This window comes from Gopherus flavomarginatus, chromosome 6 (genome assembly GCF_025201925.1).
Source record: "Gopherus flavomarginatus isolate rGopFla2 chromosome 6, rGopFla2.mat.asm, whole genome shotgun sequence".
NCBI classification, from domain to species: Eukaryota; Metazoa; Chordata; order Testudines; family Testudinidae; genus Gopherus; species Gopherus flavomarginatus.
Genome location: NC_066622.1, coordinates 137864685 through 137892676, shown reverse-complemented (window position 1 = coordinate 137892676; position 27992 = coordinate 137864685). Strand labels below are relative to the sequence as shown.

The 27992-nt window shown below is 54.7% G+C and overlaps 2 protein-coding genes across 6 annotated transcripts; one reads left to right on the top strand and one right to left on the bottom strand.

The window, feature by feature from the left end:
* Position 1: 1 nt before the first annotated feature.
* Positions 2 to 10985, bottom strand: DPCD (deleted in primary ciliary dyskinesia homolog (mouse)). Of its 2 annotated transcripts, XM_050958236.1 has the most exons (6): positions 10908 to 10985; positions 10329 to 10409; positions 9505 to 9629; positions 8463 to 8596; positions 1414 to 1516; positions 2 to 193 (listed from the first exon to the last, which is right to left on the bottom strand). In XM_050958236.1, exons 1-6 carry the CDS (start codon positions 10969 to 10971, stop codon positions 89 to 91), a joined length of 612 nt encoding a protein of 203 aa, XP_050814193.1. In that variant the 5' UTR covers positions 10972 to 10985; the 3' UTR covers positions 2 to 88. The 2 variants fall into 2 exon arrangements, with proteins under 2 accessions (XP_050814193.1, XP_050814192.1); XM_050958235.1 differs by lacking the exon at positions 10908 to 10985 and having other exon boundaries at positions 10329 to 10514.
* Positions 2950 to 27845, top strand: POLL (DNA polymerase lambda). 4 transcript variants are annotated; one of them, XM_050958120.1, is made up of 9 exons: positions 2950 to 2968; positions 14047 to 14215; positions 14524 to 14818; positions 15492 to 15654; positions 17999 to 18322; positions 19002 to 19175; positions 20207 to 20335; positions 26032 to 26200; positions 26729 to 27845. In XM_050958120.1, exons 2-9 carry the CDS (start codon positions 14101 to 14103, stop codon positions 27088 to 27090), a joined length of 1731 nt encoding a protein of 576 aa, XP_050814077.1. In that variant the 5' UTR covers positions 2950 to 2968; positions 14047 to 14100; the 3' UTR covers positions 27091 to 27845. The 4 variants fall into 4 exon arrangements, with proteins under 4 accessions (XP_050814077.1, XP_050814075.1, XP_050814076.1 ...); XM_050958118.1 differs by lacking the exon at positions 2950 to 2968 and adding an exon at positions 11019 to 11071; XM_050958119.1 differs by lacking the exon at positions 2950 to 2968 and adding an exon at positions 11656 to 11676.
* The last annotated feature ends 147 nt before the right edge of the window (positions 27846 to 27992 follow it).

Genomic DNA, 27992 nt, shown 5'->3' with positions numbered 1-27992 from the left:
CCCCATGGGCATCATTTTACTAGAAAAAAGCAAAATAAATAGTGTGCAGTTCTGCCAGGAGAACCCCAACCCCCACCGCAGCCATCGCCTACTGGGTCTTGCACTCCCCGTCCCCATCGTTAGCAGCCTTGATCTTCTGCAGCTCCTTCTGCAGCTCTTCCTCCACAGCCAGGATCTCCTGGGGCTTCCGGTACTGCAGGGAAGAGACACGGCCGCTCAGAGCTCCTGTTCAGACTGGCACTGCATGGCCAGCAGCTTCTCTGCCAGGCAGCATGGATCCAGGCAGGAAGCAATGTGAAATGTGCCTCCTTTGCTGCCTGCCTGTATCCGACTGGTGCCCTCTGGGGCAAGGGGGCAGCACCCTGGCTAGGGACCATTGGCCATGGTTTGGCATGGGTTTAGAGTACAGGCAGAAGGTACCAGGTTGACCTTGAGAGCCCTGCAGCTCCCCCTTCTCTCCCAAGCGGGTACCGCCCCAGCCATGTGGAAGGAACCTCCTTGTGCAGGACAAAGCAGCGGAGCAGGAGAGCCCTGGCAAGTTTCAGTGCATGCTGAATTCTTGACCGAGGTTTGTAATAGATTTTGGGTTGGTGCTGGAGGGCAGGGAGCTGGAGACCCCAGCCCACAGCCGGCATCTCCTTGGGAGCTCCCTCGTCTGGTACAGCCACCGTACAGCCGGGGAAATGCCCTAGCCTGCGGCAGGCGGGTCGGACCAGAGCTACAGGATGGTCCGGGTGGCCTAGTTCTTCAGGAGCAGCAGAGGGCCCTGAACGCTGCCTCCAGTTCCCTCTTGACCAGGATCCTTTCCCAGCAGACTCTGCTGGTCGCTGGCCGTTTCTATTTGGGACAGACAAGGAGCTGCAGCTCTGAGGTAACCGTTTTGCCTCTGATGGCTGCAAGCAGCCACTCCCTCCCCCACAGCTGGTGAGTACCTTGAGCTCCTATTGTTTGCCCAGATGTGTCTCCCTGCAGAGTTGGCACATCCTCCCCTGCCCAAGGCACTGGGTGCGCCTGTGTGCGAGACTCAGCGCAGGAGAGCAGCCCTGCACCGGGGGGTAACACTGATGGGCTCCCAGGAAAAGTGAGCTGGGGACAAAGGGTCTGACCAAGGAGAGGGGGCAAGTTCCAGGCCTCGGGGGCAGCACTGGAGAAGGCCCTTCTGTGACACCTTGTGCTATTCAGACTGTGAGCGTCTCTAGGCCCAGAGCACGTCCCTGCGCCCCAGGGCTGTCTGGCAATGGGCGGACTGTCAGCACGTACACTGGCTCCCCAAGCCACCGTACGAGCATCCATCAGGCAGGTCAGCTCTGGGACCACGGGCAAATAAACTCCTCTCGGCCTCCCTTTCCCGAGCTGTGAAACGGAGGCTGTGAAGCTCAGGGCCCAGTATTCCCGCACGGGCTGGAACCTCACCGTAATGATGAGGGTGGCATTGGCGTAAGTGAAGCTCAGGGCAGCCACGTCCAGGGGAAGCTGGTATCTGTCCATGTCAGGAATGGGGAACTTCCTGTAATACCTGCACAAGAGAGGGGAGAGACTGAAATTCTGTCCTGCACACCGGCGAGGTGAGTCTGCTACACTAGCACCGCCCTTCGGCGGGCCAGCCTGCTCCCACCCCCCTCAGCCAGAGCCCTGCCTGCACCTCCCTCGGGCCAAACTTTCACAAGTGGCCACCGATCTGTGGTGAGGAGCTGAGCACCCCAGCCCCCGCTCCAGGTGCTCTGCACATCTGCAAATCCGACCCCAGGTGTCTGCTGTGGGGAACCCAGAGATGGAGGGATGCGAAAGGAGCGGATGCTCTTGAAAAGGCAGCCCTGCCGTCAGGAGGGGCCCAGGCCAGAAGCGCTCTAGCTGCTTTTGCAATTCCTTGGTGCCATAGCAAGAGGCGAGGTGATGCCATGGCTGCATCCTTTGAGCCAAGCATGTCTCAGAACCTGGCTTCTCCAGATCTGGCCCGAGCTTCCGAGCAGATTGAGAACAAGGGGCCGACGTAGGCAGGGCCTTGCTTCCCACTGTCTCAGCACCAGGGCTCCGAGATGGAGTGCTGCCGGCCTGGCGAGGTGCACACAGGACAGCCTCGTGCTTCCTCCAGGGTCTGCTCGGCGCAGAGAGGACGGCGGCGCTCCCAAGGGAAGAGGCACCTGATGTTCCTCACGTGCAGCATTACTAGCTGGTACCGGTGTCTGCTGCTCTCTCCAGGCCCAGGGAGGGACTTGCTTCAGGACCTGTAATCAGAGCCATAGAAATCCGAATGAAAAGCTCCTTGGGTCCCAACCAGCCCATCACCTGGGGCTCAGTGCAGGCTTGTGCCTTCCAACACAGTCAAGTATTTGGTCACATCTGGCTTTAAATGTCCCCACGGCTGGAGCTCTCATCCCCTGGGGAACTATTTGGGTGTCCACTGTGGTGGCTCAGCAAGGTCTCCTTGTTACTGAACCTCAAACTTGCCCCTTTATTCACCCGATCTCCTCCCGCCTAGTTCTCCCCCAGGGCCCATCCGAAATCATTCCTCTCTTCTTGAAACAGGTGTAGCAGCATCTCCACTGCTTGGCCGTCTCTTCCAGGAGCCATAAACGTTCAGTTGTTTGAATCAAGCTGTCCGGTCCCCCAGTCGCTTCTACTGTTCTTCTCGGAACTGCCCTGACTTTGTCAAGTTCTCTGGTGACGTGGTGCTGCTCTTAGGACACAGGATTCCGGGGTGATCACGCTGGCCCCCTACAACAAGGGACTGTTGGCAGCCTGCTTCCTGACACCTTTCCGTGTAGTCCCACCTCCCGCTGCCATTGCTGCTACCCTGCATTCCAGCTGAGGGCGTCTGGGCCAGCGTGGGATGTGGAGAAAGGGGCAGCACCCACCTCTGTTGCCCCACTCTCGGCTGAGCAGCCAGAACCAAGAACAGCTTCACGGCGTAGTCTGGGGAGCTTCATGCTGCGTGCAGGAGCAGAGACTAATCCAGGGAAGGAAGGAGGTAGGTGCACATGGCCCATTAACAGACTAATAAGCCCTTGTACCCTCATTTTCCTGCCTGAGGTAAGGCACAGAGCCCCATGGGTGATGGGATGGATCACTCGATGGTCCCCTGCTCTGTTCGTTCCCTCTGGGGCACCTGGCATTGGCTGCTGTGGGAAGACGGGATCCTGGGCTAGATGGATCTTCGGTCTGACCCAGTATGGCCAAGAACTCCACTCTGCTGGCTCCTGCTGAGGGGCTTTAATTGCAAGCCCCTGCCCCTTGCGGCCTGCTGGCTGAGGCTGAGCCATCCTCTCCCTCTGGGGGCTGACACCCTCCATGGAGATGGTTCCATCCCCCCTCCAGCCCTTGTTGAGGTTTCAAGCTTTCATCCTCCACCAAGGCCTGCAGCCCCACTGGTCTGTGAAACTGACACGTTTCTGGCCCCAAGGTGCCCCGAACCGACCGGAAAAGGGTTTATTTCCTACTGTCAGGGCATGAGGGATTCGCCTCCATTAAGCTGGCTTTGCATGAAGCCCAGCGTCTCTCTACCTCTGCCCCAAGTGCAGCTAGTTTATTTTCCATGTCCTGGTGAAAACAGATACAAAGGGTAAATAGCTCTCCCGCTCAGGAGGAATGCAAGCGGTTTGTTACCGCAGGGCTCAAACCACTCTGTGTTGTCGCTGCTGTCGGTATTTGGGAAAGGTGGCAGACATGGATCATAATGGAAGTGTCAAAGGTTAAACAGCAGAGATTAGATGAACACAAAGACATGGTAAGGAAGTGTTACCGCTTAGACAAAACCGCAGTACACAGAAAAACCCACTGTCTGAAAGGGCTCGGGAGCCATCAATGGAAACACCAGCCTTCTGCTGCCCCAGGACTAAGGAGCAGGGGAGAAGAATGGCTTTGCCTGGCCTCAAACTCAAATCTGTGACAAGATCAAAGGAAACCAGATCTGCCTGGCCATCCCCCTCCTCCTTGTAACATTACCGCTACCTCTGGCTTCAAGAATTGAATCAGGTTCGACGGGTGGGGAGGAGGTGGCTTTGCGGTTTTGTTTTCAGAATTTACTCTAATGGATTTATTTTACAGCAAGAGGTTTTAGGCAAATCCCACTTGAGCAGCCTTCCCCGTGGCCAGAGGGAATGGGAGCGACTGGGTGGAAGCCACCAGCACCCCTTGCCTTGGGTATTTGGCTCTTGCTCAGAGGCCAGCGAATGAATTTGTTAGCTCTGCTCCGGCGACTGGATTCTCTGCCCGTGGCTCTCCCCTTGTGGCAGAGGTCAGACCTGCACTCCTGGGCCGCTCCTTGACTAGATGCTGGCAGAGGTGGTGTTGCTGAAGTGAATTCATTGCTAGTCTTGTTTGAAATGGGTTTACTTGAAGAGAGAATTCTATTTACGAAACCCTTTACTGCAATGTAGTAACTGAGGACTTAGCGCCAGAGTCCCAGTCAGAACCTCTCCCCGTTGAACTGCTCTGTTCCCCTGGGTAAGGAGTTAACTGAAATGCCAAGTGCTGTGGGAACTCTGGAATGGTTAATTTCACTCCTGTGATGGTGCATTAACCACCTGTGGATTCATTTCCTTTACCAATGTCTGCTTATTACTAGTCAGGTAGGGTCTGGATCCAGAATTCACTGTGCCCAATGCACCTGTCATCTGTAGGGGGTGTGAGCCTTCTTAATGAAGTCAGTGATGGAGCTCCCACTGGCTATGGACAGAATTGGGCACCAGGGGCCTAGGACCAAGTAAGCTGTCCGAATTGTCCACAAGGGACATTAGCCTGCTCCGTAACTTGCTTCAGCTGCTGCTACTTCCAGAACTACTTCTCCTAGCTCCTCCCTGCGCAAACTCGTCGTAGAGTCAGCAGGAAACAAATGAAAACTCGTTTAAAAACCAAAGCACAAACTGGACAGCTGTAAAGCTCCTGGCTGATCCCACTCAGGTTGCAGTGTGGTCAGTGGAGGAGATGGTCCTTTAAGGAGAGCAATTTTCAGATCCTTATAACTTTATTTCCATAGCAAGGTTCCTCAGACACGGCCAAGGTACTTGTCATTGAGGTAACATGGCAGCTGTAAACGAAAGCCCTTTCTGAGTGACCTGAAGTTCCATCTGCAGGCTAACAACTTTCAGCTCCCTCCTTAACACGCTGCCACAATAACCCACACACAAAACACAAACAGTCCAGGCCCTGCCCCATGGATGTACTTGGTCTGTATTGGCTTGGGGTGTGATTCTGATCTCTCACTAGCTTTATAGCTGTGTAACCAGACTGGCTTGAATGGAGTCTCTTCTGACTCTCCCTGCTGTGGGAGCAGAAGTCACCCTTTCAGAACATGTGCTGCCTGGAGCATAACACGTTAGCTTTGCTAGTACACTGTCCTCCACAGGCTTGTGATCCTGCCAGAGCCAGGGGACCTCTGAGTGCCATTGAAAACAGTGAGTACTAAAAGTGTTCAGCCTCTTGCAAAGCCAGGCCCTGTGATTGTCCAGTAGAACCTCAGAGTGACGAACATCTTGGGAATGGAGGTTGTCCATAACTCTGAAACGTTCGCAACTCTGAACAAAAAGTTATGGTGGTTCTTTCAAAAGTTTACAACTGAACATTGACTTAATATAGCTTTGAAACTCTACAAAGCAGGAAAAAAATTCTGCTTTTCCTTAATTTTTTTGAGTATTTGATGTTTAACACAGCACTGCACTGTATTTGCCTTTTTTTGGGGGTCTCTGCTGGTGCCTGATTGCATACTTCCAGTTCCAAATGAGCTGTGTAGTTGACTGGTCAGTTCATAACTCTGGTGTTCTACTGTACAGCACCGAGCACGCTGCAGCGAAGGGAGGAACACCCATTGATTTGAAGGGGAGCCAGCTCAAACCCTAAATAAGAAGAAGTCAGACATGGCCAATTTCAGCTCCAAGGCTACTAGTTAAGTGACTGATGGGAGAGGTTCTGATAAAAATGCTTCTAGGTCCTAGCAGCAGTCATCCAACGCTGCCTAGGCAGTGAGTATCCTTCCCTCCAGCTTAGTGAAATGGCCTGGCACTTCAGTACTCCTGTGCACAACCACTCACTCTCCTGAGGATTTGTGAATGTCCCTGTCTGCCCGCCCCCTCCCCACCTGCCAGCTGGTGCACGAGCTTCAAGGTGAAAATGGCAAATGTACACGCATGTGCAAAACTCTATGCACCATCACAGGCTGGCCTGCAGCCGAAACGTTGCCGTTCTTGTCACGCAAACAGCTCTCCAGAGGCAAAAGGAAGGGTTGCCAGCTCTGCACAGAAACCCCTCTACAACCAAACACATTGAGGGCGTGGGAGGCAGCTGCCTGGACCCTGCTCAGTGCTCCGAGCAGGTGGAACAAACCTGAGCTGCGTGGTGTTGAGCCTTGGGGGAAAGGATGAGCCTGGCTGTGTATGAGGCAGCTCTTCGGTTCAGCCCCCGAGGCAGGGTTCTGTCTGAGTAACTGGCCACTCTTCCCCCTCGAGTCCCAGCTGTGTGGATTCAGCCTGCACCTGCCCAGGCTGAGAACCCCAAATGTTCAGTACTTCCTTGGGAGCAAAGGCACCTCTACCTCCACCCTACCGCACGTTTGGTTATTCAGTGCTGAGGAGTGGCCATGCCCCGTTCCTAGTGCATCCCCCTTTCTGTGACTGGGGGGCACTGGGCAGGGGGGGTACCACTCCCACTTGTTCTCTTTGCTTTGGCGCAGGCCTTGTGCACTGGAGAGAAAGGAACAGTTATTTGGCAACAGCACCACCTACAGCCAGTTACGAGGAGCTGGACGAGAACGGCTTGGGTGCTAAGCAGGGCCATTCCAGAGCGGGTTTCTCCCCAGTAAACTCATTTCTCTCTGGCTACAGCGACATTGTTCGAAGATGGGGAAGAGCAGAACAAAGCAGCTGCCTCCAGCTCCTGCTAAGCAACCCCTGGAATGTCCCCGACTTGCACGTAGGCCCTTTTGCACATGGAGGGAAAGAGAATTTTCATTCACATCCCTCCTTTCCCACTGTCTGAACTCTCCTCCTCTGTCCCCAGGTCTGCAGGCCCGTGTCTGAACCCAGACTGCAAACGCTTTGGGGCAGAGCTGGTCTCATTCGGTGCACAAAGCACTGTGTCATTATACAGCAGGGAGTTCTATTTAACAAGCCAAGGGCTGCCGCAGGTCTCAGGGGGTATGTCTACATCGAGGCGACACTTGGGCTAGCAGGCTAGAAACAGCAGTGTGAACGCTGTGGCTCCAGGGGATACTTGGGCTAGCCACCCCTGCTCAGAGCCAGGGGCTCGGATGGGCTTGAGAGCCCCCGCTGCAACATCCACCCTGCAGTTGTCAGTGTGCGAGCTCAAGCCAAGGTCATGTGAGTCTATCTACCTGGGCTGGGGGCTCACTGCCCTCTGCTGTGTGGACAGACCTAAGCTTCCTTTTATTCTGACAGCTTCTCCCTACCCATAGCAGATCCGGGCTGGCTTCGCCATTGCTTGCATTCTCTACTTCTAGATCAGAAAGTTGACCTGTTTTGGGGTAACTGAGGCACCTTTCTGCAGCTGGCTATGTCCCCACCCCCAATCTAGGTAGTTACAATGGTCCTTGAGTACAGTCTCCTCCTGTGGCTTCAGGTACCCTGATGGATGAATTTGATTAGCGTCTCAATGTCAAGTTATGGGGATGTATCCAGGAGGGTACCCCCCAGATCAGAGTAGGGCCTATTTTACACCGGTGATCTAGGGGAGGGAGCAAGCCCCAGGTTACTGACAGCTGAAGAGGCTACTGAACTGGGGAGAATTGCAAGCAGCAGGGAGCTGGCTGGGAGGGGTTCTGGATCTTCCCCAGCTCTAGATTCTATCTCCTGGTCACCAGAGGGTTTGTAAGAGGACAGAGAGGGTAGAGAGAGCCCTTCCTTGGGCAGTGCTCAGTCAGTGGGAGTGGTCAGTGGTCCTTGCAGTGCCCCCAGAGGGCCTTCCCCCACGAAAGGCAGGGAGAGCTGTGCTGGGTGAGGACTGGCTCCATCCATTACAGACACACTGTGCAGTTTGCTTCACCACATGGAGGCACAAGAGGCATTTACACTGCCTAAGGTATAATGCCCCACCTCCCCTGCAGGCTGGCCTCAGGACAGATATCAGTGAACTGTCTGACTAGCTTATATCCGAGATGCATTAAGGGGGTTGGGAGGATGGCCCCACTGTAGGGAAGAGGAAAGGAGGAAGCACTGCCTATGGTATTTTGGGGTGCCCAGGCCTGAATACCGGAGGGTGCTGCAGGAGAGGACTGAGGTGCAGCAGAACTGTTTGGGGAGCCCAAGAGTTGACTAGTGGTGGGGATGAGGGGGTCTGCAAAGCCATGTGTATAAATCGCCCAAGAAATTGATCAGGCCACCCCACTCTCCCCCTGAGGTTGGAGAGAACATCTCCCCAGTCTGATCACCTATTCCCCCTCTGGCTCTAGCCCGCTCCAATCCAAACAAGCAAGGCAGTTTCGGTGAAGGCAGTGCTGTGCTGTGCTTACTGACTTCTTGTTGGTGGTACGGACGACACAGCAGCGCTGCTCCTTCTCCACGGAGACACTGTAGACCTCTTTGGGGTAGGGCAGGTTCCGGATGCGCCACTGGAAACTGGTCTGAGTGTCTCTCCTCACAAAGATAGGCTACAGCAAACACAGACATGGCCGATGGGACAGAGCTGGGGTGGGCTCCCGAGGCTATGGGCTAAGGTTACTGACTGGGGCCAGGAGTGGCAGGCAGGCGCCAGGAGTGGCAGGCAGGCGCTCCAGTCTGAATACGGAGCCTGCGATGAGGCATCCAGGGAGCTTCCTGCACTCTCTCTCTCTGTTCCCATTGCAGCACCTGCACTTTTGCTGAGCAGGGCCAATGAGGGTAAGTTTCCTCTCGATCACTCTCCCATGAGTAGGTGGGCCAGGGAGACTTCTGCTGCCATTGATACAAGGAAATCTGGCCTCAGGCTCTCCAGGAACTACTCACTGCCCTTCCTCATGGGAGGGGCGACAGCAGCAACCTGGGCTACAAATCCACAACTGCTGGAGTCTAGTTCTGGCTTTGCCACTAACTTGTGCTGCCCTGGGCCTGTCTGTGGGCCTCGATTTCCTCAGCTGTAGAATGGAGACAAAGTCTGACCCTCCACCCCTCCTAGGAGGATTGACCAACCGGCATAAAGCACTGCATGTGTGACATAAATAGCAGGCACTGGCACTGTCACCCTCTCAGTGCTTCACACTCACTGGAATTTCCAGGTGCCCTTTCAAGCTGCTTCATGGAGGACAGACAACTGAGGCAGCCAGCAGGGCAAGAAATGAGATTCCTCCACTTAGGAAACCTACAAGTCCCTTGGAGACAGCAAGGCCTTTCCTTTTCTCCCCAGTCCCCTGCCTTCTGGATGCCAAAGACCTGAGTCTTAACACAGCTGAGGGGTGGCCCCAGAGTTTAGCGTTCTACCCTGGCAGCAAGTCCAAGGAGATAAGCCATAACTGCAGCCTCCCAGCCACTCAGTGGTTGCAGCTTGTCTAGTTACTGTTGTGAGCAGGACCACCTCACGTACATTGGAGCTGCTTTCCTTGATGAGCTCAGATTCCAGCGCTCCCGCAGTGTGGCTGGTTGGCTCTCCAACCTCAACCTGCCACTTGCCGGAGCTCCCCAGAGCAGTCTTCTCTCGCCACTTTCTAGCTGTGGAGGAAAAAAGAAAGGTCACCCCTTTTCTTTAAGCTGCTCTTTGGTGAAAAATCCCAGTAAACCTTCAGGCAGAGCCTTGGCTGCGTCAGACTAGGGGTTTGATGGGGTCTCATTCCCATGACCACCATAGTCCTTTCCCCAAAGGCCAGATGCTGCCTGCTGCTCCCCATGCAGCTGAACTAAGCAAGTGGTGTCAGTGGCTCAGCAGTAGGAGCTCTGCTTTCTGAGCTGGCACTGAATCAATACTCTGTGGTCACTGCAGAGGCTGACTCTGGAGGGAGACAAAACCAAAAGCTTGACTATCTGAGGCAACTGAAGCCCTTGTGGCACTTTTCACCAGGGTACGTGTTCCTACCCTGCACCCTTGGCCAATGCAAATGGCAATGCCATTCTGCCACGCTGAATTCCTTATGGCAGCAGTGCTACCATTTGGGTGAGATGTTCCCCACGGTGGCATGGAGCTCGGAGCTGCCTGGGCCCAGTTCCGCTCTCATTCACAGCCAGGCTGGCCCTGCTGCAGTCCCTGGGCACTGCAGGCGGGTAACCGCTGGCAGAACTGACGCTGCAGCAGGCCGGGGAAAAGCTGCATCCTGGCCAACCGCCTGTCTGGTGCCATGTTCCTGCTGCGCCAGGCTGGGGGGGGGGGTCGTTACTAACGGAAACTCCGGGGCCAGCTCAGGGGATCTCACTTACCAAGCAGCTGGCTGGTCTTCAGGTCGTACTCCTCAGCCATCTCCAGCCCATCCTCAAACAGGTAATGGACCTTCCTCTTCCCTACACACAACGGGCAAGGTGAGGCCAGACCCAGGGGACAGCCCCCCACATCATCCTGGCCCATTCCCTTCACCTCCCCCAGCCCCTCCCCCATCATCCCCGGCCCCTCCCCCTTATCTCATCCCACGTGCCCTGACCCCAGCCCCTCCCCTCCCCCTCCTCCGGCCCCTCCCGCCACGTGCCCTGACCCCAGCCCCTCCCCCATCATCCCCGGCCCCTCCCCCTTATCTCACCCACGTGCCCTGACCCCAGCCCCTCCCCCACCATCCCCAGCCCCTCCCCTTCACCTCCCCCAGCCCCTCCCCCATCATCCCCGGCCCCTCCCACCACGTGCCCTGACCCCAGCCCCTCCCCCATCATCCCTGGCCCCCCCTTCACCTCCCCCCACGCGCCCCCCGCCCCCGCGTGCAGGGAGGGGCTGCTGGGGGGGCTGGGCCCTGCCCCCGCCGCCCCGCGTGTCCGCGGCTCCAGGTCCCGCCCGGCCCGAGCCCGCGGTACCGTCCTGCAGCAGCGCGCTCTTGCGGGCCCCGCGCAGCCGCTCCAGCCAGCTCGGCCCCGCCATGGCGGCTAGGCCGCGTCGCCATGGCAACCGGCGCACTTCCGCCGGGCCCGGAAGCGCGGGCGCGAGGCCCCGCCCCCTCCCAGGCTGCTGCGCCCGAATAGTAAGTGGCGGGGGAGGGGCTGGTTCCTTCGCGGGGGGTCTCCGGCCTCCCCCGCGGCTGGGGGCTCCCCTCCCCCAGTGCGGGGTACGGGGCCCCCTCCCCTCCCCCATGGCTGGGGGCTCTTCTCCCCCCTCCCCTCCCCCAGTGCGGGGTACGGGGCCCCTTCCCCTCCCCTCCCCCATGGCTGGGGGCTCTTCTTCCCCCTCCCCTCCCCCAGTGTGGGGGTACGGGGCCCCCTCCCCCATGGCTGGGGGCTCTTCTCCCCCCTCCCCTCCCCCCAGTGCGGGGTACGGGGCCCCCTCCCCTCCCCCATGGCTGGGGGCTCTTCTTCCCCCTCCCCCCAGTGTGGGGTACGGGGCCCCCTCCCCCCCGCGGCTGGGGGCTCTTCTCCCCCCTCCCCTCCCCCAGTGCGGGGTACGGGGCCCCCTCCCCCCCCGCGGCTGGGGGCTCTTCTCCCCCCTCCCCTCCCCCAGTGTGGGGTACGGGGCCCCTTCTCCCCTCCCCTCTCAAGCTGGGGTTCCTTCCTCCCCAGTGTGGGGTACCAGGGGTCCTTTCTCCCTTCCCCGATCCCTGACATGAGAGCCCCTGAAGGGGTCTGCTCCACAGTAAGTGCTGAGTGCGGGTCTCAGGGTTGGTACCCGGAGATAGAGGCATCCAAATCACTGGTTGCCAGAGTGGATTTGATTTAAATCACTAGTCAGGAAGACTTGATTTAATCATGATTTTCTACATAAAAGTGCATTCTTGTTGGTTGTTATAACCTTAATACGTATTCGTCCCAACTCAGAGATAGATGGAGAAGGTACACACGATACATTTTTAAACAATGATTTATTTTGAAAACTTTTCAGATTAGTTTTGCAGCAATATCAGAAAATGAATGATTGTTTGGTTATTTCATTCACCAAAGGTAATTGAAGCAGATATTTATGAAGTCATTAGGAGGTGAGCTATCTCCAATTCAGCAGGTTAATCAATATTTGGAGGATTTTCTTGCCATACTGTATTAGGAGGAGAACATCACCAGACAGTTAAATTGTTTTATTTAACTAAAACAGCAACGTTAAGTATTCTGGATTTTTTTCTTCAACAGCAAATGTGTAATATTTTAACAAAGCAGGCATATGTCCTCCCTTCTCACATTTATCTCCAGACTTCTTGTCCAGATCTATTCCACCCCCCAATAGTCTTCTGTTCCTTGACCTTTTTGAAACTTTGCACTTTTATAGAGAGGTAAGGGATTGACTCTGTGTACACAAATTTACAGAGGGACAGTAGGGTTGAGGTCTGTTATTTATTTATTTTAAAATATTTTTGCTTTTAACAAGCATGTTACTTCTGGAGACACAAATCCACAGTTTGAGAACTGCAAAACTGAGCATCTCTGCTGATATCTTCTAGACTGAGCACTGAGTCCCATTGGGTCGATAGAAAGATAAACCGAAATAATCGATACAGAAGCTCCTGGAACCCCATAAGATTGGGTCCCTAATCCATCAACTATTGGAACTCGTTTACAAAACTTTTCTTAAACATGACATGAATATATTGTCTCAGACTATAGAACTAGAATTTATAATCCCTATTCCGTGATGAGATATCTTTGCGCTATAATGAGCTATCTTAATTCAAACTATCTTTAGATAGGTTTTTTCCTCAAAAAGCATTTTATCAACAAAAATCTGATTTTTTTTTTAATTTTTAAAAATAATTGAATTTTTTATCCACCCTGCTGGTTGGTTTTGAAATGCCTGCAGTGAGCTCTGGTGCACCCCTGCTTCTGCCCCCAAATCACAGCACCTTGCTCCTTGCCCTGAATTGCCTGGCTGGGATGTGGAGCAGTCCAGTCTGGGATCAGTGCAGCAACTCCACTTCTAGTATTCTTGGCCCATAATGATCTCTGGGGTATTGGATCTGTTTGCAACGTAGTGGAAATCTCTGAAGAGTCCAAGAGGATTTTACTTCAGGCCCCAGAATGTCATTTTTTAAAGGACGCGTCTGACAAAGCTTCATAGGAACAGAAATGTTTTCATGAATTAGAATTTTTAAAACATACAGGTTCTTTTTCTTTCTTAAGTTAAATCTTCCCCTACAGTGTTGAAAACCAACTACAGGGTTGTGTTGGCCTTGTATGGACACTTAACTTGTGTTCCTGTTAGAACCAGACTGATTGTGGGTTTATTATATCTTGCAAGCCACGCGGGGTCGGGCTGCCTCAGTACCTGGATGAGCGACCTCTTAGCAAAACCCAGGTGCTGAAGGAATTAGACCCTCTCAGAGTCCACAGAGAATCAAAGCTCCAGCATAGTGCTAGTGGACCATGGTGCCAGAGGGTTCTGGCTTTTGGATGGGATGAAAACGAAGGCCTTGATCACTTGTGGATGGTCATTAAAGATCACAGTCAAGTAGAAATGTAGGGCTGGATGGGACTTGGAAAGGCCGTGTAGTCCAGCCCCTGCCCTGAGGCAAGATCCGATGTTATTTTTAGGGTGTTAACTCTGGTGGTGTGACCAAATATGAATTCAGTTAGTTACTTTATACCTTGCTAATTTTCACTTGCAGCTGAAGCGGGAGACTAGGTTCTCCTTCATTTGCTGTCCTAGGTAGTGATGGTGTCTGAGTGTTAAACAGTCGCCACATCCCACCCCAGAGGTGGCTGCATTTCAGTGCTGGAGGAATCTGTTCCTTGGTTTAACCTGGGAAGTGGCTATAAGGTGATTACTATATGCAGAGCTGATAGCGATGCCTGCAGTTAGTTATCTGACATGTTCCATTATAAGAACCTCTTTTCAGTTGCTTATAACTTTGCCAAACTGTAGCTGAAATCATCCTTTACGGGTGTCTACCTCAGGCTGAATATTTTTGGAAAGTTTCAGTAAAAACGATTCAGCCATTTCTGAGAACTCAGTTAGGGAAACACGTTTGCCCACATGGTGGCATTCTAAACAATTCCTGGCTTTATCTTTTGTATTCAGTGAGTGGAACGTTAACTGCCTGCCCAGGGAGGGGACACCCTGTAGTGATAAGCCATGGAGCCCAGGGGAATCGTCAAAGCCTTTCCAAAAAGGAAGAAGATGAGGGATGACTCAGAGAGGAAGGTCCCTCCAAAGGTCCCGAAAGAGGAGGAAACGGGGAGCATTGAAGGTACATCCCACACCCATTCCACACAGTCTGTCAGACTCATGTCCCTGTTTAACTGCAGATGTAGGGTGAGATCTTTCCTTAAGTACTGTCAGGTCATTTGGTGCCAACCAACGCTGATATCGGGGGGGGGTGGTGGTGGTAAAGAGGGAGTTGTGGCTAGGCAACTCTGTGCGTCAAGCCAGGGCACCCCGTGGTCTCTGTCATCCTGGGGCCAGGCACTCTGGCAGTCCCAGTAATGCCGTGCAAGGTGTGTAACCTGTTCGGTTTGGGAAGCTGTTCCCACGTGTCCTTGTGCCTCCTCTTTGTAGAGTGGCTGAAGCCGATCACAGCCTACGTGCTGCCAGCGGGCATCGGGCGGGCCAGGGCAGAGATCTTTCACACGCAGATTGTCCAGAAGGGGGGTCGCGTCCGCAGCCAGCTCTCCTCAGAGGTGACACACATCATAGTGGCGGAAGACATGGACTGCGACCGGGCCTTTCGCCTCCTGAGACTGGCCAGGCTTCCCCTAGGGATCCAGCTCGTGAAGGCAGCCTGGCTGAGCTTGTGCATTAGAGAGCAGAAGCTGCTGGATACCGCTGGGTACAGCATCTTCATCCCAGACAGGTATTCAGCCCCCACCCCCTCCCGCCCCGCAGCAGGTCTGCCCCTGCCTGAACTGGGCTGAGATCTTCACCTTTTACCCAGAGACCTTTCATCCATGATGCCACGCAACTCCCTTGCTAGTGGGGTCAATATCATTCTCATGTCACAGATGGGGAAACTGAGGCACAGTGCCAAGGTGACACAATGAGTCCATAGCACAGCTGGGATTAGAACCCAAGAATCCTGGTTCTCAGTCACCTGCTCTAATGGCTAGACATGTTCTCAATTCATTAGTGATAACAAGGGCATGTTTCTAATATAACAATTAACAATTAAATACCATTTCCTGCGTATTGCAGATGGAAAGCAGAGAGCAGGTTGGCAGTTAAGCCCAAGAACGGACTGGGAATGGACTAGTGGGGGGCTGCAGGTGAGGCCTGAGGTGTATCTGCGGAGCTGTGCAGGAGGAGCCCAGGGCTGGACTAGCAAGGGGTAGACGTGGCAGGTCAGTGAGGTGTGAGGGAACCGGGCATAGCCAGAGCAATTAATCTATAACTTGGCTGAGCAAAGCTGACACTAGCGCTTTGCCCCATCCCCAAACAAGAGAGAGGATTTCCCAGCCTGGGGTTTGGGCTGAGAAGTCTTCGTGTTCCTTGCGTGTGAATCTGCTCAGCTCCATGTTGGCCCCTGGCAGGTACCTGGAGGAGGGGGATCTGCAGAAGGGGGAACAGCAGCTCTTGGGCAGTGAGACTGTCCAACCCCAGCCAGGGAAGGAAGCACTGAAGCTGAAGGCTGAAGCACAGACAGGAGCCATATTGCCTCAGGGCCCAGCCCAGGAGCAAAGCCTTCAAACCCAGGTCAGTGTCACCCCAAACACACGCTGCACGTTGCTCTGTTGGCTCATGCTAGCCTAGCAAGGCTAATGAGTGTCAGTTTCTACCCCAGCCAACAGGGCAGCGACAGTGTTTGGGGTTTTCAGTGATGTGCCACCAACAGGTTCAGTCTGTGGGTATTGCTTCTCTCTGCCTCTCCTGGTTGGTAGAGGTGAGAAAACACCTTTTCAGTGTCTGTCCCTGCAGGACCATTCCCAGCCGAACAAGTCCCAGGGCTTTGGCCAAGCTAAGCCGGAAATCTCCAGTGTCTTTCCCCTGCGTTCTTGGGGAGACTTCAACAGCCTAAGCGCACTAGGAAGCTTTCTCTGATACTTCATCCCATATTTCACCCTGACCCACCCTAATCAGTTCCCCACTCCATGGGGTTACCCCTTCAGACACCCATACAGCTACAAGAGATCATGTTGCTTCCCAGCACCCAATCACTTGCACTCAGAATATACATATCAGGTTGTTAGACTCCTTCCCTGTGAGTCAGTCTCAGAGCAAGGAAGCATGATCCAGTGGTTAGAGCACTAGCCTGGTACTTGAGACGTGGTTCAGCCAGAGACTTCCCGTGTGACCTTGGGCAAGTCACTTAGCCTCAGTTCCCCACAGTAGGGCTAAGAGTCCTGCCTCATGGAGTGTTGAGGATAAATCCCTTATGGATTGCGAGGTGTCAGGTGCTACAGTAATGGGGTTGGATAATACCTCGCAGAGGCAGCCTCTCCAGACCTTGCGTTATCCTTTCCCCCTTTCCTGAATTCTTTCCCATTTGTTGATACCTTTTTGATAAGATGCTCTCCAGAATGGAACCCGGCATAGTCTTCCCAGGGCCACCTAGAGAGTGAGCTGCTCCTCTGCACTGTAATGTGGTGTCTTCTCCCCGTTACCGTGGCCGTGCGCTGGCACAGAACACCAACCAGGAGCTAACTTGCTGTCCACTGGTTCCTCTTTGTTAAGGTTTCTCCTTAGTCCCCTGGATATATTAGCTGGTATATTTACAGGCACGATCTCCTGTGCCCAAGTTTCCAGTCTCTCCTGGCCCCTTCCTAGCATTCTCCTCTCTTTGCGTCACTTGCTAGTGTCGTAATCATGACTGTTAACGAAGCCCACTATTAGGGGCAATTGTAATAGAGGTAGGGATTCCATTGCAGGCCTCCTGCTTTGGGAGGAGTTTTATTATAGTGGTTGCTTGGCAGCATCTGCTGTGGTTGAGATTTGATTGCAGACTTGTAACTTTTTCATAAAGTTACCTTCTGTGATTAAACTTCCCAGGCCTAGTCTGTGCAGGAAAGCAGTCTTTTTAAGCATTTGAGCAACATTTCTTGAGTCATCCTGAGGATTAGGTGAGGGGGAAAGAACACTTTAAAAAAAGTTCTAACCATTCTTTTAAGACACAAGTATAGCAGGAAAGGGTGAGGTTGGAATCTTAGCTTGGAAATAGCCTCATTTAGCCATAGGCTCTTTTCTAGGTTTGGAAAAAATGTTTTTGATTTAACACAATGTTGAGCATTTGCACATCACAGGCTGACTAAGGCTACAAGTGTGCATTTGAGAGGATGTGTGCTGTGCATTCAGGTGTGGCTAGTTAAGTTTGCACAGGTTGCTTTAAAGAACTTATAAGCCTTGTTGCCAACTCTGAGCTCCAGGCTTCATTCATGTTTTTTCCCTAGGAAATAAAATGCAAAAAACGGTGTTAGTGACATATTGGGGTTGCAGTTTACGTTTTCCCACTCCCTGGCTTTTTTGTCACTTAATGTTCCAACAGCAGTGTCAACTCTACCACGCTGCGTGGCACGAAATAGCCGGGAAGTGCAACGCAGCTGGTGGATGATTTCTGAACGCCAACTTTTACATTGCCCGACTTTTTAACTGCGCAACTTCAGTAACACCGGCTTTTGCTTAAAGACGCACCATGTGCATCTGTGCAGAACCACCGCCCCCCACTGACGGGCATGTCAGCTCTGATTGGATGACAGTGTCACCCTCTAGTGGCTGCAGCCTGTAGAGCATAAAAGCCATTCCACTGCTGCTGTTATCTCCCGTCTGTGGAACCCCTTGCATCCTAGTCACCTCAAAAGCCCTGTACACAAATCACTCCCCTGCTATGCAGCTGCTTCTTTCCCCTTTGCTTTAGGTGTGATTGGAGGTGGGAGTGTATACACAGCCATGGATCCTTAGAGAACACAGCCATTTCCCTCTCCTTCTAACAGCACTTCAGCACACACCCGCCCTCCTGCCCCAGGGAGTGCTGGCGCCAGTGCCAAGGAAGTGTTTGAGAGAGACGAGCGTTATTTCATTGCTGTTTTTCTGTCTCTCCCTGAAGAGGGTCTCTGATGATGAAGGCAGCGAAGGGGAAGAGACCAACGTCACCCAGGGAGACCTGGAAGCACTAATTTCAGGACGTTGCCCGGACACCTCATCGGGGCCGTCCAGTGGCAGCTGTGCCACAGTGCCCCCAGCTGCTGGCAAGTGGGTTTGTGCTCAGTCCTCTGACAGCAAGAAAGAGAATCACAACTGGCACATCACAGAGAAGCTGGAAGTGCTGGGAAAAGCCTACACTGTCCAGGGGGACAAGTGGAGGGCTCTGGGCTACTCCAAAGCCATCAGTGCGCTCAAGAGCTACCACAAACCAGTCACCTCTTACCAGGTAACCAGAAACCCACTATCCTGGGAGCAGGGTGAAATCGGCAGGAGAGCTGGGAATAGGGACCAGTCCCTAACTCTCAGTCCTGGGCCTTAATCACAAGGCTGCCTGGTCCTCTCTCCAGATGTGCAGTTCCCTGGAGTTGGTCCCTGCCATGGGAGGCTGTGGACGTGAGCAGTTCAGTCAGCCTGAATATGTTTCGTTGAGCATGAGTGGTATTTTTGAGTCTTCAAGCTGGAGTAAGCAGATAGCAAGGGGACTGGAGCCTTGAGCTTCTGCTGGCAGGCCCAGCTCTGGAGTAATTTCCTTCCTGCCTCATTCAGTTAGCAGCAGCGCAGGGAAGGGCCTTTCTCCTTTTGCTGAAGCCTCAGCTACTGGCCAGTGGCAGAGCAGGATGCATGTCTGAGGTGCTGACGCAATTGCTACATTCGTGGCTGCCAATCTGTCTGATCAATGTTATACGGTTACACTGTCCACGACGTGACAATTAGTCAGCCTGCCTGTAAACTGGCCGAGAGGTGTGCAGGGCCCATGCCCTGCTGTTCCGGTGCTGTGACCCACTGCTTGAGTGATAACCTGGCTCAGAGGTGTGAACCAGCCCCCTGGGCTTTCCCGTCTCTGAGCCCTGGGGCAGTTCAGTAGCTTGCCCGTTAGCCGGCTGCTCCTTTGCATTTGCCTTTAGGAAGCCTGTAAGATTCCTGGGATCGGGAAGCGGATGGCGGAGAAGATCCTGGAGATCTTGGAGAGCGGCCACCTGCGGAAGCTGGACCACATCAGCGAGAGTGTGGCAGTGCTGGAGATCTTCTCCAACATCTGGGGAGCAGGAGTCACGAGAGCCCAGCTATGGTACCAACAGGTCATTGTCATTGTCTCCCCCTTCCCAATGAAGTGTGTGCGCTCTCAGACACTGTGAGCAGAGAAGGCCTGTTGGACCATAGCAGACACTCCCTCCTGCTATTCCTCTGCCCACGGTGCTCAGCTGGCAGGATTTGACCTGCCTGCAGTGTTTTAGCATGGCTGCTCAGAACTGTCTCTTCGCAAGCAGAGGATTCCCCTCTTTTTTCTGTCACCCCAAGATCAGCCCCTCGAAACACCCTAAGCACACGGCTGCTGCTTAAATCCTGTCCAAGCAGCACTGGGTGCAAAATACAACAGCCAGCGTGCTAAGCAGTGTCTCTGCTGGGAGCACTTGACCTCAGGCTCTGCGAACTGAACTGGCTGCCTGGGTATTCCGGTGGGTTGAAGGTGTTGGGCTGCGTGCGTGTGAGACCCCTCTCCCTAGACTGTACTGAGATTGGAGGAGGTGCCCAAGCAGGAGCCCCCCATTTTAAAAGCCGGGGCTGATGGCAGGACATTCTCGGGGAAGGGCTTGTGGCCTTGAAATTCACCACTCCAGTCTGGTTTGCCAGAGCCTGGATTTGCTGGCCATCAGGGCATGTACCAAAGTCAGTGTGTAGGGAGGGCTGGAAGCGATAAGACTTTATGGGACAGCTGTGGGGAGCCGTCAGTTCTGTGGCTTGGCTGCCCTGTGAATGTTTAATCGGGGTGGGGGTCTAGCACCTAGGTGAGGCCTGCGAGAGGCTGCCTGGGGTGTTTCGTGTTGGAATCAAACAGGCTTGATCTGGGTGCTAGACTGGCACCCACATCACAGGCTGGCCTGACGTCGTCATGACATCCAAGCCGCATGCCTAATGGTCCTGTGAACACTGGAGTCCCCACGGGCTGGGGGAGCCGTACAAGTAGGGTCGCTTCCCTGGGAAAGGTCTGGGTCCAGCAGCCTGGCTCGGCTGAGCCGTGACACCCCCTAGACCCGTGCTGGGGGCACTGGAGGAGCGAAGTCCCTGCAGAGATCCCCCTGTCTGAATGTCTCCATGTACTCTGGGGCAGGGCTTCCGGACCCTGGACGATATCCGCACCAAGGCTCCGCTGACCCGCCAGCAGGCCGTAGGGTTGAAGCACTACGAAGACTTCCTGGAGCGTATGCCGCGAGAGGAGGCTGCCGAAATAGAACAGACTGTAAGTAGCCCAGCCCAGGGAATCACAGGCAGGGGGCTGACACCCAAAGGTTCCCACGCTCTTGGGCCTGCAGAGCTGGGCTCTCTCGGGAGCTTCCCAGCCTGTCCCCAAGCAGAGCTGGGACTCTGGGTCCCAAGCCGGGCGAAGGTGCAGGGGCAGCAATGAAAATAAAAAGACAAATGAAAGGGGACCCAGACTCATTTTGAGTCTTCGAGAAGTTCATTTCGTGTGTCCTGCCGCAGATACCCTGCCCTGCTCGGAGGAGCTGCCAAGGGCCAAGTTGTTAACTGACTTCAGTCTGAGGATCTCAAAGTGCCTGGCCCTCCGCCCCCTGAGCATCCCCCACCTCCCTCTTCCTGGGGCACAGAGCAGTTCAGTGTCATGCCCCAGGCTTTTCTGTTTGCAGCAGGGCTGGGTTCTGCCTGGTGCTGAGCACAGGCCAGCTGGAGTCTGGTTTTCCTCCGTGGAGCAATGGGAGCTGGGAATGTTCCCTGCCATGTAAAAGCAGCAAAGAATCCTGTGGCACCTTATAGACTAACAGACGTTTTGGAGCATGAGCTTTCGTGGGTGAATACCCACTTCGTCAGATGCATGAAGTGGAAATTTCCAGGGGCAGGTATATATATATGCAGGCAAGCTAGAGATAATGAGGTAGTTCAATCAGGGAGGATGAGGCCCTGTTCTAGCAGTTGAGGTGTGAAAACCAAGGGAGGAGAAACTGGTTTTGTAATTGGCAAGCCATTCACAGTCTTTGTTTAATCCTGAGCTGATGGTGTCAAATTTGCAGATGAACTGAAGCTCAGCAGTTTCTCTTTGAAATCTGGTCCTGACGTTTTTTTGCTGCAGAATGGCCACCTTAAGGTCTGCTATAGTGTGGCCAGGGAGGTTGAAGTGTTCTCCTACAGGTTTTTGTATATTGCCATTTCTAATATCTGATTTGTGTCCATTTATCCTTTTTCGTAGCGACTGTCCAATTTGGCCAGTGTACATAGCAGAGGGACATTGCTGGCATATGATGGCGTATATTACATTGGTGGAGGTGCAGGTGAATGAACCGGTGATGGTGTGGCTGATCTGGTTAGGTCCTGTGATGGTGTCGCTGGTGTAGATATGTGGGCAGAGTTGGCATCGAGGTTTGTTGCATGGATTGGTTCCTGAGCTGGAGTTACTATGGTGCAGTGTGCAGTTGCTGGTGAGAATGTGTTTCAGGTTGGCAGGTTGCCTGTGGGCAAGGACTGGCCTGCCACCCAAGGCCTGTGAAAGTGTGGGATCATTGTCCAGGATGGGTTGTAGATCCCTGATGGTGCGTTGGAGAGGTTTTAGCTGGGGACTGTATGTGATGGCCAGTGGAGTCCTGTTGGTTTCTTTCTTGGGTTTGTCTTGCAGTAGGAGGCTCCTGGGTACATGTCTGGCTCTGTTGATCTGTTTCCTTATTTCCTCGTGCAGGTATTGTAGTTTTGAGAATGCTTGGTGGAGATTTTGTAGGTGTTGGTCTCTGTCTGAGGGGTTAGAGCAGATGCGGTTGTACCTCAGTGCTTGGCTGTAGACAATGGATCGTGTGATGTGCCCGGGATGGAAGCTGGAGGCATGAAGGTAGGCATAGCGGTCGGTAGGTTTTCGGTATAGGGTGGTGGTAATGTGACCATCACTTATTTGCACTGTGGTGTCTAGGAAATGGACCTCCCGTGTAGATCGGTCCAGGCTGAGGTTGATGGTGGGGTGGAAGCTGCTGAAATCGTGGTGAAATTTTTCCAGAGTCTCCTTCCCATGGGTCCAGATGATGAAGATGTCATCAATGTAGCGTAGGTAGAGAAGGGGTGTGAGTGGACGAGAGCTGAGGAAGCGTTGTTCCAGGTCGGCCATAAAGATATTGGCATATTGTGGGGCCATGTGAGTGCCCATAGCGGTGCCACTGATCTGGAGATATATATTGTCATCAAATTTGAAATAGTTTTGTGTGAGGATAAAGGCACAGAGCTCAGCAGCCAGTTGTGCTGTGGCATCATCAGGGATACTGTTCCTGACAGCTTGTATTCCATCTGTGTGTGGGATGTTTGTGTAGAGAGCCTCTACATCCATGGTGGCTAGGATGGTGTTTTCTGGGAGGTGACCAATGCATTGTAGTTTCCTCAGGAAATCAGTGGTGTCACGGAGATAGCTGGAAGTGCTGGTGGCATAGGTTCTGAGTAGAGAGTCCACATATCCAGACAGTCCTTCAGTGAGAGTGCCAATGCCCGAGATGATGGGGCGTCCAGGATTTCCGGGTTTGTGGATCTTGGGTAGTAGATAGAATAACCCTGGTCGGGGCTCTAGGGGTATGTTGATTTGTTCCGGTGTTAGTGTAGGGAGTGTCCTGAGTAGATGGTGCAGTTTCTTAGTGTATTCCTCAGTGGGATCTGAGGGAAGTGGCCTGTAGAATTTGGCATTGGAAAGTTGTCTGGCAGCCTCCTTTTGGTAGTCAGACCTGTTCATGATGACAACAGCACCTCCTTTATCAGCCTCTTTGATGATAATGTCTGGGTGGTTTCTGAGGCTGTGGATGGCATTGCATTCTGCACGACTTAGGTTATGAGGCAAGTGATGTTGTTTTTCCACAATTTTTGCCTGTGCACGTTGGCGGAAGCATTCAATGTAGAGGTCCAGACTGTCATTTCGACCCTCAGGAGGAGTCCATGTGGAGTTCTTCTTCTCGTGCTGTTGGTGGCAGGGCACCTGTGTATCAGTGCACTGTTCAGTGTTGTCCTGGAAGTATTCTTTGAGTCGGAGACGGCGAAAGTAGGCTTCCAGATCGCCACAGAACTGTATCGTGTTGGTGGGGGTGGCAGGGCAGAAAGAGAGTCCCTGAGATGGTCTAGACAGTATTTGGTCCTGCCATGAGGGCAGGGGACTGGACTCGATGACCTCTCGAGGTCCCTTCCAGTCCTAGAGTCTATGAGATAGGACAGACTTTTCTTCTGGGCTGAGTGTGTACTTGGATAGATTGACGATATTGCTGGGTGGGTTGAGGGTACCACGGTTGTGGCCCCATAAGGCAGGTAAGAGTTTAGACAGCTTACAGTCCTTTTTCCTTTGTAGAGAGGTGAAGTGAGTAATGTAGATCTCCTGTCTTATTTTAGTGAAGTCTGTTTGTGTGGAAGTTTGGTTATTGATGAGAGTCTCCAGGTTGGAGAGCTCTTTTTTGATGTTTTCCTGTTTGCTGTATAGGATGCTGATCAGGTGGTTCCTCAGTTTTTTTGATAGAGTATACATAATCTCTCACTGTGTAGTATGTAGATAGCAGTGGATTTTGTACCTTTAGTCCATTTGGTATGATGTCCATCCGTTTGCATTTGGAAAGGAAGATGATATCTGTCTGTATTTGTGCAAGCTTCTTCATGAGCTTGATGGATTTCCACTCCATACGGCGGTTTAGACAGCAGCAGCCCTGGGCTATGGGTGCTGGGTTTGTGATTCAGAGGGATCTCTGTGGTTGAAATCCCTGGTGCTGGTAATCCAGGATGGCAGGAGGGGTCAGAGCTAGTGACAGGGCTGGGTGTGTGTACAGGTCTGTCCCTGGCACTGATCCCTCCTGTAACTTACGAATGGGGCAGTTTGCACATTACCCTCCAGGACTGGGAATAGTCTCCAGTGCCTGTTCTCTGTCGCTGATCTCCTACGGAACCAGCCACTGTCACCCAGGTCCTCCTGAGCTACGCAAACCATTGTGCCCACTCCTTGGCACTTCTTCTGCAAAGGATTCTGGGAGTGCCTCATGAGGGGCAGCCATTGCTGGTCATCAGGCCGGGGTCAGCATCATTGGATGAAAAGTTCCCATATGAGGGAAACGGGCTGTATCTGCCCCTCCCCGACCCCCCAGAACGTTACTCTGCATCAAGGCCTTGCCTCGTCCTTGCTGCCTGGACGCTGGCTCAGCCTGGGGGCGCCTTGAATTCCTCATTTGCCCCCGCGCTAGCAGAGAGCGGGGGGAGGGCTCTCTCTGTCATTGCTCCCTCCTGCTCCGTGATCACCATGGAAGCAGCGGCCAGTGCAACGCTGTCACTCGGCCACGGGGCCTGACCGCGAAGAATACGCCCCTGCTGGCGCTGCCATCCCCACTGTGGGATTAGAGCTATTTCAGGAGGCAGCCGCCTCTTTCCCAAGCCCGCTCAGGTGTAGCGTTGGCCCTTAGGGAGGAGGGGTGGGGCTATTGGTTTGAGGGGATTACTTGTCTCCCCCCCCACCTGGGGTCTAGCCCCCAGGAGACAGACAGGAGAATGACGGGATTAGCCACCGTCCGTGCTGCCTCTCACACCAAGATCTGAGGAGCTTTCAGACTCCAGCCGGGGTTTGTAGTTCTCTAGAAATCTTCATTTGAGGCAAGAAAGGGAGCAGGGGAGGGGTTGATCTGCATGAGAAAAGCTGCCTGGCTTCTCAGAGCACCTCTGAGGCGAAGGTTAATGGGTTTCTCTCTCCCTAATGAAGGATGATCCTGGAGACTGACTCAGGACAGTTGAGATTGGCATCCCCCTTTGAGCCCCAGCCTGCTTTCCCTGCCATTGTGTCCTGGCCAGGCTGGGATTGTCTCTGAGCCGGGGCAGAGGAAGGAGCTGGGGTTGGGATGATTTGTGGCTGTCAGTGTGATTGGCACCGGAATAGCCCTTCCCATGGCTCCAGCATTTCGGGAATGAAGCTATCAGAACTGGCTGGCTCGAATTGCCCCTGCGGAATAGCTGCCGGGTTCCACCCCAGAGGTGGCTGCATTTCAGCGCACAGGCAAAGCAAAGCCATCGTAAGGCTCTCTGGGATCCCTTGGGATGGAAGCCCTCTAGCTACCCGTGCCTGGATGTACATAAGTGGCAGTTTAATGGCAAACATGTCTAATATCATTAGACTGCCCGTTTTTGCCAAACCGGAGACCCATTCTTCTGGAGCCCTGCTGGGTAGGGGCCAGGCTGTGCACATGGCTAGCAGGCCTGGGGAGGAAGGTGCGTTAAAGCTACACCCACAGCACAGCAGTTTGGTGAGAAGCCCCGCTGGGCGTTCAGGCCTTTGGCCTGTTTCTGGGCCTTGTCTCTTTCCTGGTCGTTTATCACGTAGCCAGGGGCTGGGGCTGTCCCTTGGGCAGTGACTGCTTCTCCAGCCGGCCGCCTGTGAGCTGCTGCTGAGCTCTGCCTGCTCTCCAGAGCTTTGCTTCAGTGCCGACCTGCAGGAGCAGAGCCAGCCAGCCAGCCACGGGGCAGCGGGTGGGAGCCGAGCTGAAAGCCTGCTGCCGCTCCACCAATTATCTGTAGGCTTATGGGGTCCCCATCACCTGGACCCTGCCTTTGCTTCCCCCTCTCTGTGCAGTCACTGCTGAGATCCCCCAGGAGCTCTGCTCCAGCCCAGGCCCCCTCAGAGGGGTTGGCAGCACAAACTCAGACTCACTGCGACCGCCCCGTAACTGCAGGCCAGGGTTTCTCAGCTGTTTTTGGGTCCACCTACACGGCAGCTCCCAGCTCCTTAAATGGCCCGGTGTGGAGGCAGGCGGCCTCTGAGGAGCAGAGTGTCTGTGCTGCATTGCGTAGGCAGAGCGATGCTGACAGACGGCACTGGGGCCTTTTACAGGTTAGGTGCAGGCACCGGGCTTTGGCCAGCAGGTGGTGCTGTTTGTGTGGGGGCACCCTGGAGACTGGGCCAGGGCATTAGGAGGCGAGTGCTGATCCTGACTCTTCCCCAAGGTGCGAGAAGCAGCCTGGTCGCTGAACCCCGGGCTGGTGTGTGTGGCGTGTGGCTCGTACCGACGGGGGAAGGCCACGTGCGGCGACGTGGACGTCCTGGTTACCCACCCTGACGGGCAGTCTCACCGCGGCGTCTTCGGCAAGCTGCTTGACAGCCTCCGGCGGAGCGGTACGTGGGGGCTTGCAGCCAGGTGGCTGGCTGGTGTTTGCCACGATGGGAGGCGAAGGGGTTTGTGTCAGTGCGAGCAGCCAGTGCGTGACACTTGTCCTGCCTGAATCCAGGATGGTCTGTTGCCTTGGGGGTCAGGAGGACTTTCCCTGTGGGTGGGTGCCCCATAGTACCTGCTGCAGGGGTCTTCCTTGGCAGCATCTGGTCCTGGCCCCTGTCTGAGCCAGGCTGGGCTCAGTGGACTCACTCGGGGGGCCTGGGACGGAGCTCAGGAAGCTGGCGGGGTCGGTGCTGCGACGGGGGCGGCTCCCAACAGGATCCTCGTTCAAAGGCGGCCAAGCGTTAGTGCTGCTGGCGCAATGGTGCGGCTTGGCGAGTGCTCCTGCTGCACCCTGAGGCAGTGCACAGGTGCCCCCTTTCGGAGGTGCCCAGGAACCCGTGCGGTGGATTATGGGATGCTTCAGCAGGAGCCAGGAAGGAGGGTGGGGTCACAGCCCGGACCCTCCTCTCACGCTGCTCCTCTGGCAGGTTTCCTCACCGACGACCTGGTGAGCCAAGAAGACAGCAGCAACCAGAAGTACCTGGGCGTGTGCCGGCTGCCTGGGCAGGGCCGGCGCCACCGGCGCCTCGACATCATCGTGGTGCCCCATGCCGAGTTCGCCTGCGCCCTCCTGTACTTCACCGGCTCGGCCTACTTCAACCGCTCCATGCGAGCGCTGGCCAAGACCAGGGGCATGAGCCTGTCGGAGCACGCACTCCACACGGCCGTGGTGCGCGCCCCTGGCGGCCGCAAGCTGGGGCCTGGCCTCGTCCTGCCCACCCCCACCGAGAGAGACGTCTTCACGCTGCTGGGGCTGCCGTACCGGGAGCCCACCGAGCGGGACTGGTGATGGCAGGGGCCAGCCCTTTCCTTCCTGCCCTCCAGGGTGTCCTGGGGGGAGCCACCCCGCAGGCCCCAGTGCCCCGGTGGGGTAGGGGATTCCCTGTCAAGACACTGAAGGGGGCACTCCTTCATCTCCTCTCGTCCGGGCTGCTCTGAGCTGGCCCGGATGGACAGTGGCTGCTGTTGCTGCTAGTGGCACTTTGTGACTGTCCAGCCAGGCCTGGGAGTTGGGGTAGCACCAGCTCTGGAATGTAGTTCAGTAGCCTGCTGGGATCCCTGGGGGTGGGGGTGGTGGCACCTCCGCTCCCAGGAGCTCAGTAGTTACACAGCAGCAGACGTAGCTTCGCATCGGAGCCACACAAACCCGCTCTCCATCCCTGTGCATCCCTGGGAGCTGCTGTTCTGTGGTGCTGGGGCAGGCACCCTGGTCTGAGGCCGTACAGACAACGCTGCGGGGACAGGGCTCTTCCGAGCTGCCAGGTGAATTCAGTTCTGCGGTCCCCGCGGGGTAACTGCCTGCGAACTCGCCAGGCTTCACAGCGTGGGCATGTGCCGTCCTCCCGTACAGCAGCTCTCTCCTCCCGCTCTGCTTGCTCCAGTGCCTCGCTCTGATGGTGCAGACGGATGCTGGGCTGTGACCCACCCGCTGGTTTCTCTCCAGCAGCGCCAAAGAGTCGGCGTGGACAGAAGGCGACTGAGTGACAATGCTGCTTTGCAGGTGCAGGGCACTAACACAGACATTCACACCTTGCTTCCAGCTGGGCTCCGGCCCCTCAGCCGGGGGCCTGCTCCCACCCACAGTGATCGGTGCCTCTTTGCTGAAGATCCAGAATGGGGCTGCAAGGGGAACGCAAGGCCAGAAGGAGCCACTGTGATCGTCTAGTCTGACCTCCTGCATGGCAGGCCAGA